This window comes from Schistocerca serialis, chromosome 2 (genome assembly GCF_023864345.2).
Source record: "Schistocerca serialis cubense isolate TAMUIC-IGC-003099 chromosome 2, iqSchSeri2.2, whole genome shotgun sequence".
In the NCBI taxonomy this organism is placed as follows: Eukaryota; Metazoa; Arthropoda; class Insecta; order Orthoptera; family Acrididae; genus Schistocerca; species Schistocerca serialis.
In genome coordinates, this window is record NC_064639.1 from 1,036,493,181 (window position 1) to 1,036,506,005 (window position 12,825).

Below are 12,825 nucleotides of genomic sequence, written 5' to 3' on the forward strand. Positions count from 1 at the left end.
GTATGCCAGACGATGTCCACTGTCCTGCTACAGCCACCAGTGTGCCTAAGCTGTTTGTGCAGTGAGGCAACCTACACGACCGTTGAGCAGTTTCACTGTTGGAACAGTGACAGCCTGTGGGCTGCAGGCCTGACATACCCCACACAAACCACGGCAGTAGAGGAGGATGACGCAGCCAACAGCCTTCGAACTGGGAACATCGCAGTACGCCTACGTGTTATGTCGCCTGCTAGGCTACTTCTTTTTGGTCAATTACCATTACTAAAATCGCACCAAAGCGTACCACAGGACTTGAGAGTACCTCGGAAGGCGTTCAACGTCAATAGTGACAGCAGTAAAGTGGAAGTGAAAGTTCTCCCATCACAAATTCAGGTATCGTATTACGTTCGTGAAGTTGACAGGTGAGCATTAGTACATTACGGCATAGCAGAATGCGAAGTAAGAGACGACGGCTATTTTTTCCAGCCGTATTCTACATAATAACGTACACAATGAGCCAACCGCGCCTTGAGTCATCCTACGGGTGTCAAATGCCTTTAGCTAACAATACGCACAATCCTGTTCGGAACTTGGAAATTTTTCGGTATGTGACTGTTTACAGAATTTGAAACGTTAAATATTCTTTAGTCAGTAAATCAGTAAAATAGGAATAATTCACATTAACTTCGTGCAGTTTAAAAATCACTGCCTGTTCAAACGAACATGAAACTCTCACGTTTCCTTCTTTAACCAGCTCATGATGACATAGAACTGGTGATTGTGTATTTAGCACTGAACACAAGCTTCAAACAGAAATGAGAGAATGAGCTACACCGTTATGAGGATAGGCGATCTACGATGAGAGAAAAAGTGCGGCGCAAGTCTCGATGTGTTCACCACCGAAGATGAGGCGGTACACCAGACACTAACAAAAAGGGTATCCAGTACTTTCTTCCTACAGAAGAAAACGCATGTGATACTGCGATATCACAAAACAAAAGACTGAGAACCACTGAGTCCTATGTGATTCTTGAAGTTGCCTGGAGAATAAATTGGGAATATCCGTGAAGGGTCTTCCGGTTCCGGTTTTAGCCTTAGAAGCAAGAGTAACATTACGAAAACCTTGCTTGCAACTCGGTTATGGGAACTTATGTCTTTATCTATCTCAGTTACAGCTTCCAGGGTGAGAGGCCGTGGTCAATAAGTACAATTATTCCCTGACGTTTTGTCTTCCGACTGCGGGAGACATCATATGAGGTAAAAGGGCAACTGCATCAAGGGCTCGTGCAACCACCGATTTGACAGAGGACAGCATCATTTCTCACATGATAACGACTGCCCCATTATCTCTGAATGGCACCATAGTTATCGTTTAAAACTATTCGATCGTCATTCTATTGGCACGAAGTCGACATCTGTATCTTTCTGCTGGTGTTCCAGTTTCATTTGAATGTTGTCTCACTATAATGTGTTTCCAGCAGAGCAACGAATTTAACGAGTCAAGTGAGGTGGTGACCATGCTCAGGCCTCTTCACCAGCTGTTGCCGATTTGCTTCTTGAGATTTTTGTATAACGCGTGCTGCAGACAGCCAATAAAAAATCAGCGAACTGGTACCGCTATGTGGGTGATAATCTTCGTAATATGGACACGCGGTGGAGAGAGGGATGTTTTCTTCGTACATCTCAATACAATAAATCCGAAAACTGAATTCACAACGAAGAAAGAGAGCACTGAACAACTTAATTTTATGAACATATCTCAGTGATCAAACGGGCGAACGGCACTCTGGGCCATTAGTTGTTCAGCAAAGTTACACACACGCAGCACACACATTGATTGATACCTGCATAAGGAATCCGCCCATCACTTAAGACTAAACAACAGATGTCATTAAAGCCTTGGTGGGCAGAGCTAATAAAAGCTGCGACCCGGTTTATTTACAGGATTAAGTGTATCACTTACAGTAGGTTTTGAAGAAAAATCGTTCCTCCAGGAAGGAACTGGATCGAGCACATCCATCCAAGGGGAGAGAGAAAATTTTTTGGAAATTTGTGGTAAGGTTCTATGGGGCCTAGCTGCTGAGGTCACCGGACCCTAGGCACTACTTAAAAGTAACTTAGACGTTAACGACAACACACACACACCCATGCCGCCCGAACCGTGACTAGGCGGCCTAGACCTCGCGGCGGCGGAGAGGGGAAGGCGAGGGGGGGGGGGGTATAGGGGGGGGGGGGAGAGAGAGAGAGAGAGAGAGAGAGAGAGAGAGAGAGAGAGAGAGAGAGAGAGAGACAAAAGTAGTGACTAACAACGGCCGCCAACCGGGAAAGATTTTCTCCCTTTTATAATTAACAAGATCATGGATCGCAGCAGGAATATGTTGACCAAACATCAGCCTGAAACTATCTATAGACTCACCAAGAAAATAAAGAACGTTTAAGAACGGCGAAAGATGAACTGCATCCATGGCGACACCTAGATTAAATAAAATTCCTTGTGGCTGTGGGCAAGCAGACATCGTGACATCGTTATCACAAAAAGAAGCCTAGACACCTAGATTAAATAAAATTCCTTGTGGCTGTGGGCAAGCAGACATTGCGACATCGTTATCACAAAAAGAAGTGTCAACATCAGCTTAGCCGTAAACAAAAGGAACTGCCGGCTGGTATTTATCGACAAATCGGCCGTAGCAGAAAATGTTTTCCGACATGACACCACGAAATAAAATTCAGTCACTTATTTTCTTCTGGGCCCGCAGCATGATATAATTATAGTAATGACATTATGAATCGAAGTCCACTGCTGCAATTGAATTTCTTTATTGCGATATCCCTATTTCGGTTGCAATTGCCACTGTCAAGCCAATCCAAGTCCGCTACTACAATTTAATTTCTTTATTGCGACAGCCACTGTCAAGCTATCTGCAAATAGTATATAGAATAGTACCATTAAGTCTAAGCATTATTTGCAGACAGCTTGACATTAGCAACTGCCGAAATGGGGCTATCGCAATAAAGATATTCATTTGAACAAGTGGACTTGGATTCATACAAGTAGGTTGGAACTTAAATAGTGGCAACACCGCTGTGAAGACACTATGCAATGGAATCTACTATTGTCGCTGATAGCACCAGTTGTTGACATACCTACCTTACTTCCGAGCAAATGGACTCGCCCGTCTCACGTTACCGGCGTGCGCACAATCAAGGGGAACACGGTCACTTGTGAGCGAGCGGTCTAACGTAATGGTGTCACTATGTTTTAGAAACAGGAACAACGGAGTTGGATTAAGATTGAATGTGCCAAAGGTCGTATTGCACGGCAGTGTCATCAAGGTCTTCAAGAGGCGTGCGGGGAATCGGCATTGCCGTACAGAACGGAGGCACGTTGGGTTAAAGCCTTCAACGAAGGTCGGCAAACTGTGCAGACATGCATCCGGCAGGTCGTCCTAGCGTCTCTGAAGAACTGCATGTTGTTGCCGCCTTAGTGGACAGTGATCGACGCCATACGATTCGAGAGCTCGCCCACGAAACCGGATTAGCGCATACGACTGTGTTTCGCATCCTGAAGTAGCGCCTGGGCATGCGAAAAAATTGCATCACGATTGGTTCCGCATGACTTGACGGAAATGCAGAAATGGGTGCGTTACGACGCTCCTCAGACGCACTTGGAGCGCTATGAGCGCGAAGGAGAGGCTTTCTTACGCCGTATCTTAACACAGGATGAAACATGGGCCACATCGTACGAGCCAAAACTGAAACCCCCAATTCAACGGATGTCATCATTATGGGTCGCCGCAAAAGTCGAAAGCGCGTCAGAGCGCCAGTATGGTGAAAGTTATGGTGACTCTCGTGTACGGAAGAAAGAAAAGAAAAGAAAAAAAAGTGTGGGAAATCCTATGGGACTTAACTGCTAAGGTCATCAGTCCCTAAGCTTACACACTACTTAACCTAAATTATCCTAAGGACAAATACACACACCCATGCTCGGGGGAGGACTCGAGCCTCCGCCGGGACCAGCCGCACAGTCTATGACTGCAGCGCCTAAGACCGCTCGGCTAATCCCGCGCGGCTCTCGTGTACGACTGTGATGGTGTTATCCTAACGCATTACGTTCCTCCACGGCAGACCGTCAGTGCACAGTACTACTGTTCGCTTTTGGAGCATCACCTGCGACCAGCTTTGCAAAAGAAGCGGCAACACTTTCTGCGCAACCCACTCATAATTTTGCACACAATGCGAGGGCGCATACAGCGCAAGCTGTGGCTGCTCTGTTCGGTCGATGGGACTGCAAAGTACTGTACCATCCACCGTACTCCCAGGACTTAAGTCCTTGTGACTTTGATTTGACTCCGAAGATGAAGGAACCACTTTGTGGCATTTGCTTCAGGACTGTTCCAGAGATCCGACAGGCAGCAGACCGCTCCATTCGCACCATCAACAGAACAGGCTCTGCTAACGGTATACTACGCCTTCCACATCGCTGACAACAGGCTCAACACAAAGCCGGTGACTACTTTGAAGGACAGTGACAGGTGCAAACATGTAACTCTTTTGCATCGGTTGTGAATAAATAGGTGCCACTATTTAAGTACCACCCTCGTATATAACTCAGTAGGATTAACGTTTAGCGAATGCAACTGAACTCATTATCATGGGCGCTTGTACACTGAGGCCACACCGATTTATAAACACTACAATAATTCTAATAGAAAAAAGAAGGTGTTTAAGCAAGATAAAATGACACAGTGCCTGTTTAGACGTTCCCTCGTATGTGAAGAGGTGGAAACTTGTAATGCACCATGTCAGGGATTGCGTGACCCCTCCCGCCGAAGGTTCGAGTCCTCCCTCGGGCATATGTGTGTGTGTGTGTGTGTGTGTGTGTGTGTGTGTGTGTGTGTGTGTGTGTGTTGTTCTCAGCGTTAGTTTAAGTAGTGAGTAAGTCTAGGGACCGATGACCTCCGCAGTTTGGTCCCTTAGGAATTCACACACATCTGAATATTTTTGAACGTAATGCATCCAAGAACATTATCGAACATGACCGTTTTGGTGGTCCAGGTGTTCTGGAATGGGGAGGCATAATGTTGTATGGGCGTACTGACTTCAAAATCTTTGAACACGATACACTGACCGGCGTACATTGTGGAACTGTAGTGTTTTCCCTATGCGCACTTTTTCAGCGGTGTAATCGGCCTTGACTGCATTGTTATGGATGACAATGCGCGACCGCATCAGACAGCGCAGGTGAAGGAGCTCTCGGAACGAGGAGATATTCGGTGAACGCCCTGGCCTGCCCGTTCCCCCCATCGAGCACGTGTGGAATGCGTTGGGGAGACTTACTGCAGTACGTTCTCATGCACAACGACCATGCAGCAGTTGCAGGCGCGATGGTGGAGGAATGGAACACCCGGCCACAAGAACTCCTTACCAACCTTGCGGCCAGCATGGCAGCACGTTGCAGAGCATGCATTGTCGTCCACGGTGACCACACACCCTATTAAGAAAAAAGTTTCGTCTTTTTTTAATGTCCTGGGGACTATTATAAATCGCGCATACTTCAGTATACACTAATGGCCATTAAAATTGCTACAGCACGAAGATGACGTGCTACAGACGCGAAATTCAACCGACAGGAAGAAGATGCTGTGATATGCAAATGATTAGCTTTTCAGAGCATTCACACAAGGTTGGCGCCGGTGGCGACACCTACCACGTGCTGACATGAGGAAAGTTTCCAAACGATTTCTCATACATAAACAGCAGTTGACCGGCGTTGCCTGGTGAAACATTGTTGTGATGTCTCGTGTAAGGAGGAGAAATGCGTACCATCACGTTTCCGACTTTGATAAAGGTCGGATTGTAGCCTATCGCGATTGCGGTTTATCGTATCTTGACATTGCTGCTCGCGTTGGTCGAGATCCAACGACTGTTAGCAGAATATGGAATCGTTGGGTTCAGGAGGGCAATACGGAACACCGGTGCTGGATCCCAACGGCCTCGTATCACTAGCAGTCGAGATGACAGGCATCATATCCGCACGGCTGTAACGGATCGTGCAGCCACGTCTCGATTCCTTAGTCAATAGATGGGGACGTTTGCAAGACAACCATCTGCACGAACAGTTAGACGACGTTTGCAGCAGCATGGACTATCAGCTCGGAGACCACGGCTGTGGTTACCCTTGACGCTGCATCACAGATAGGAGCGACTGTGATGGTGTACTCAACGACGAACCTGGGTGCACGAATGGCATAACGTCACTTTTTCGGACGAATCCAGGTTCTGTTTACAGCATCATGATGGTCGCACCCGTGTTTGGCGACATCGTGGTGAACGCACATTGGAAGCGTGCATTCGTCATCGCCATACTGGCGTATCACCCGGCGTGATGGATGGTATGGGGTGCCATTGGTTACAAATCTCGGTCACCTCTTGTTTGCAATGACGGCACTTTGAACAGTGGACGTTACATTTCAGATGTGTTACGACCTGTAGCTCTACCCTTCATTCGATCCCTCCGAAACCCTACATTTCAGCAGGATAATGCGCGACCGCATGTTGCAGGTCCTGTACGGGCCTTTCTGGATACAGAAAATGTTCGACTGCTGCCCTGGCCAGCTCCAGATCTCTCACCAATTGAAAACGTGTGGTCGATGGTAGCTGAGCAACTGGCTCGTCACAATACGCCAGTCACGACTCTTGATGAACTGTGGTATCGTGTTGAAGCTGCATGGACAGCTGTACCTGCACACGCCATCCAAGCTCTGTTTGACTCAATGCCGAGGCGTATCAAGGCCTTTATCACGGCCAGAGGTGATTGTTCTGGGTACTGATTTCTCAGGATGTATGCATCCAAATTGCGTGAAAATGTCAGCTCTAGTATAATATATTCGTCCAATGAATACCCGTTTATCATCTGCATTTCTTCTTGGTGTAGCAATTTTAATGGCCAGTAGTGTAATTATCGCCTTTGAATGAAAGTCTTATCTCCGTTCTCCTCATTGCGGATTTTTGTCAGTTATTTTGTGTACTATACTGCATCAGTTAGTTCTATGTATGGTCCAGGTTTCATCGAGGTATTTTACTTTGCAGTGGCACATCCTGCGAAAGTTGCTTCGAGTTTTGCACACCAGTTTATCGCATATATGAATCATCAATGTGCCCGAAGTGTCAAATATTTGTGTGCCTTCCATTGCCTCACGTTCGTTGTCAAGAACTACCTATTTTGCCAGTTTTCTTGCGCTATTCAAACTTTTATTAGTACCAACTGGTGTCTTGTAGATGCTTGTGATTACGTTAAAAAAGAGCGCCTCGTTCGCAGTGTATGAAAATTAACAACGGTCGTTACCTTTCCGGTGATGATGATAGGCACGTTGAGCGCCTGCAGGTTCCACAGGAAGTCCGGCGGCACGATGCCGGAGGTGAGACTGTAGACGAAGACGGAGTAGAGCGCTGCGAAGGCGGCGCCGTGCGCGGCAGAGCGCCCGAAATGCAGCACCAGCGCCGCGATGGCCGCCGTCTGCAACGCCAGGAACAGGCCCTCGCCCCACGAGCTGAGCGACACAACCAAACACTTTGTTACCTACGACTGTCAGCCGGGTGCCATTACAGTGTGATACCAAAATCTAAGTCTACTTGCAGTAGTGCTAAGGGCTTGAAATACGAGTTAAAAAAAAACACGATTTAATTTTTTGGTGGGCACAGCTTTGTAGTACCCACCTTTTGCCGCTAAGAGCACATAGAGCGAACATTCCAGAGTCACTAACAAGGGAACCTCCCCATCGCACCCCCCTCAGATTTAGTTATAAGTTGGCACAGTGGATAGGCCTTGAAAAACTGAACACAGATCAATCGAGAAAACAGGAAGAAGTTGTGTGGAACTATGAAGAAAATAAGCAAAATATACAAATTGAGTAGTCCATGCGCTAGATACGCAACATCACTCAGGAGCGTCGTGGTCCCGTGGTTAGCGTGAGCAGCTTATTTTCGCAAAGTTATGATCTGTCCGTTCGTTTATTGACGTCTCTGTTCACTGTAATAAATTTAGTGTCTGTGTTTTGCGACCGCACCGCAAAACGGTGCGATTAGTAGACGAAAGGACGTGCCTCTCCAATGGGAACCGAAAACATTTAATTGGAAGGTCATAGGTCAACCGATTCCTCCAGAGGAAAACACGTCTGATATATTCTATACGACACTGGTGACGGCATGTGCGTCACATGTCAGGAATATGTTGTTTAGGTGTAGCGTCCCCATACTACGGCGCAGTTACCTCGCATCGGACGGACGGACAGATAATAATTGTCTGAAAATAAAAAAATTTAACTTTTCACTCGAGGGAAGACTTGAACCAAGAACCTCTCGTTCCGCAGCTCATCACGCTAACCACGGGACCACAGCGCTCCTGAGCTCACATTGTCCTTCATGTTGCCTATCTTGCGCATGGACTATTCAGTTTGTATATTTTGCTTTTTTTTTTTTTCATAGTTCCACACAACTTCTTCCTGTTTTCTCGATTGATCTGTGTTCAGTTTTTCAAGGCCTATCCACTGTGCCAACTTATAACTAAATCTCTGGGGGGTGCGATGGGGAGGTTCCCTTGTAAGTAGAATGCAATCACTGAAGGACGTCAGGGCTAATTTCAACAGAGTTTATAGTGACAACTGTTTTGTCTAATTGTCGTTTTTGCAATGGCTGATTTTCGTGAACAACGTGCGGCGGTGAAAGTCTGCTTTTTGCTTGGAAAAAGTGGGACAGAAAGTCCTTGAATGTGAAAAACAGCGTACAACGACGATGCTATGGGGAAAACACGAGTGTTTAAGTGGTTTTACCGTTTCAAAAATGGTGAAACGTCAACTGATTAAAACCTCGTTCTGGTCAACGGCCCAAACACATGAAAATGTTGAAACCATTCATGTAATCATCGATCGACGGCGGGCCATTGAAGAAATTGTGGAACTGTCGGGAGTGACAGAGTTCCGTGGAGGGAATTATGACAGAACATTTGGGAATGAAAAGGGTGTCAGCCAAATTCATGCGACGACTGCGGACTGTTGAATAAAAACAAGGTTGCGTGGAAGCATGCTGTGCTTTGAAAGAAAATTCCTGAAAAGATCGAACCTTTTTTTCCTTCTTCTTCTTCTGCTTCAAAAATAATCACAGATGACGATACTTGTTGCTATGCTGACGATCCTGAATCAAAGCAACGATCACGCCTCTGGAATACTTCAAAGTTCGCCTCGCCCAAAGAAAGCTCGTCAGGTGAAATCAAACATTATAACAAAACTGATTTGTTTTTTCGATGCGAGAGGACTCATCCGTTTAGTCTTTTCCGCAGAGCCACACAGTTAACCAGGCTTTCTACTTCGAAGTTTTGGAAAGACTGCGCAGCAGCGTGTGGCGAATGTGGCCTCATTTGTGGCAGTCGGATGACTTTTTTCCGTCATAACAATGCTCCTGCTCACACAGCCCTGCCTGTAAGAGAATTGTTCTTGGCCACAAGGTCACCCCCCCCCCCCACCCGTACTCATCTGACCTTGCCCTGTGCGGCTTGTTTTTGTTTTCTACAATGATAAGAAAGCGTTCTACTTGTGTTGCAGAGATGAAGAGAAAAAAAAAGCGGCAGGGGCGCTGTCAAGGAGCATAAAAGATGAATTTATATAATGTTTTCAAAACTGTAATAAAAGATTAGAAGAGCGTATTAGTGTAAGTGGAGAGCACTTTGAAGGGGATTGCAGGTTTGTGCTCAAAATGAGAATAAATAAGTTAAAAAAATAAGTTCAGTTTTTTTTAGGTACCGCTCAATATAGCTGAAAATAGAATTCCAACACAAGGAAGGACAGAAAATATTAAAGTTTTACTTATGGTGAGTATAAAATATAGTACGAAGACTACAAGATAAAATTTATAAGTGATTTGGGGGTACGAAGGGTGCATAGTAAAGTACACACATCTCCTACCTCTGGCAGCAACAAGTACCCCGAACCGTGTATGTATTGAGTCAATTCGAGTTTTGTAAGATAAATGCCACTCATGGTGCTTCAGCTCAATGCCAGAACTCATCAGTGGTGGTAGGTGGTGAGCGGCGGCGCGGCTTGCCTGAATTTCGCCAACTCATGACCAGATGCTTAAAAAAAAAGAGTCTCTGAGCACTATGGGACTTAATATCTGAGGTCATCAGTCCCGTAGAACTTAGAACTACTTAAGCCTAACTAATCGAAGGACATCGTAGCAGTCGCGCGGTTCCGGACTGAAGTGCCTAGAACAGCTCGGCCACCGCGGCCAGCACCAAATGCTTTCAGTGGGTGAGAGACGTTGACAAAGTGCTGACGAGGGAAACAATCGAACAGCTCTTTATATCAAGTAGGTAGGAGAGCACCGGCAACAGACCGCCTTCCGTTATTTTGTTGAAAGACATAGTCATGGAAACTCTGAATTTAGGATGCACCGTTCGGCGTGAACACTTCAGAAACGTAACGGCCGCTATTCAGATTCAAACCAGAAGTAATCATGCTGTGTACCCAATGGCACGCCACGCCATCACGGCAGGTACTGGGCCAACATGACGATGGCAAATGCAGTCTAGCAATGTTCAGAGCATTCACACATAGATACGTCAATCGTAGTTCCGTAAGCAGAACCCGGACTCGTCTGAAAAGAGGACGTGGTGGCACTCCTGCGTGCAGTGTTGTGGTTGAGCCCTTATTCCTGGTGCCGCGTTATATAAAGGGAAGAAGGTACTATGCTCACCGTGCTGATACACTGCGGTGCTCCATCCGTCGATGCATTGTCTATGTGCATACTTTCCTTGCTATAAACAAATCCATTTCCTAACTGAAGGTACGTGGCGTGGTTGCAGGATGCTGCACGGCCAAAAGGATATTTCGCCTATCCCCTCAGGTACTGAGAGCTCGGGGCTGATATTCTGCTTGGGGCTGGGTATGTTCGTCCTGAAACCGTCGATCACATATTCGCATGACTTCCTGCCCTACGCGAACGACAGTATCGCAGAATGGAAACCAGATAGGCTGTGAACCTGTCGTTGTCGAATCCCGACACTTGTTAGTACACGTTTATCCTTTATAAACGAGGCATAACACGATCTTCTCGCAAACACGAAAGAGTCAAATGCTATTTCTGAACGAGAAACTCGCTGCATTATATTTTTTTGCAAACAAAATGTAGGTGGTGTTACACTTACCTACTTTGTGCGGTTGCGCTGATACGCTGATCATTTGCATATCCACGCATGAAGTGCATTTCATACCACACTAGCGTTTGCTCAGAAATACCAGACCAGTCTTTCTCGTCATTACTTCCGAGTTTACGATACTGCAGTGCCACTGTTGTTCAGAAATACGATGCAATGTTCATTCTGACATGCATGCATGTCCGACGGAACAGGCACTGCGGCGACTACAGGCGTTATGAAACACATGAAATGTATTCGCAGTTGCGAATATGGACAACCATCAGGTGTATAAGGCAAAGACGACAACGAAAATTGCTACCGGACGGGGGTATATGGAAGTCTGGTTCTGGCCATGAGTAGTGCTCGGATAGGTTAATGGTAAGGCGACCACTAGCGATAAGCGGGAAATCCGGGTTCGAGTCTCGGACCGGCACAAATTTTGTTGTCTTTCCATTATACATTGATGGCCGTCCACATCTGCTACTGTGAATACATTTCATGTAGTTCCGAGTTTAATTCCAAAGTCTGAGCTACTATTAATACAAAACAGTAATTACCGTATTGTCCGCAGCTCGTGGTCGTGCGATAGCGTTCTCGCTTCCCACGCCCGGGTTCCCGGGTTCGATTCCCGGCGGGGTCAGGGATTTCCTCTGCCTCGTGATGACTGGGTGTTGTGTGATGTCCTTAGGTTAGTTAGGTTTAAGTAGTTCTAAGTTCTAGGGGACTGATGACCACAGATGTTAAGTCCCATAGTGCTCAGAGCCATTTGAACCATTTTGAAGTTAAACTGTCAACAAGTAACATTATACTACGGTAATTAGTATCTTCGCTTGCCGTGTCACATGCCAAAATAATCACACGCAACATATGAACATACAGCTCACATCGTGTCAAATGGTTCAAATGGCTCTGAGCACTATGGGACTTAACTACTGTGGGCATCAGTCCCCTAGAACTTAGAACTACTTAAACCTAACTAACCTAAGGAGATCACACACATCCATGCCCGAGGCAGGATTCGAACCTGCGACCGTAGCAGTCGCGCGGTTCCGGACTGCGCGCCTAGAACCGCTAGACCACCGCGGCCGGCTCACATCGTGTCAACTTGTATGGTACAGAAGTGAGAACAATTTATATTTAATGAGTCTACCTATCAACAAAGTGCGACCTAGTACTGGAAACATTTTAGAACTCTGTTGAAATAGTTCTAGATTTAAATCATTCAAATGTGTGTTTGCTCATGAAATGCTACAAGTTTTAACGGAAAAATAGTACTAGCGTGATAAAAAAAATGGGGGGTAGATGAGAGGTGAGTCTACAACGTCGCTTGGTATCCACAAATTGGTGGATGTAAGAGCACGTGTGGTGCCCGATGCCCGCGAAGTCAATTGAAAGGCGTAACGAAGAAAAGATCTTTAGCGAATTCCTCGAAGACTAGCAAGTAGTAAACCACGTGGTGGCGAAAATTGCAAACGATTGAAGGAAACGAGAATTTAATACCCTACACGAATATTTGGGAAAATGCTGCTGTTAGCACAGCGGGTGTCGCGATTGCTCAGAGTGGACTAAATCCAAACGAATCTGTTTGAACAAAATTTGCTGTGCTACAGTTAACATTTAATGACAGGTGAAGTTGGGATTCCAGTTCTGAATGCGTT

At 46.1% G+C, this 12,825-nt stretch overlaps 1 protein-coding gene across 1 annotated transcript in view; it reads right to left on the reverse strand.

Moving 5' to 3' along the window:
- LOC126458457 (mannose-P-dolichol utilization defect 1 protein homolog) overlaps positions 1–12,825 on the reverse strand; it is a 399,899-nt gene that overhangs the window by 134,559 nt on the left and 252,515 nt on the right. The window contains exon 4 of the mRNA XM_050095527.1: positions 7,325–7,529. Coding sequence (XP_049951484.1) covers positions 7,325–7,529 — 205 coding nt within the window. The remainder of the gene's footprint in view (positions 1–7,324; positions 7,530–12,825) is intronic.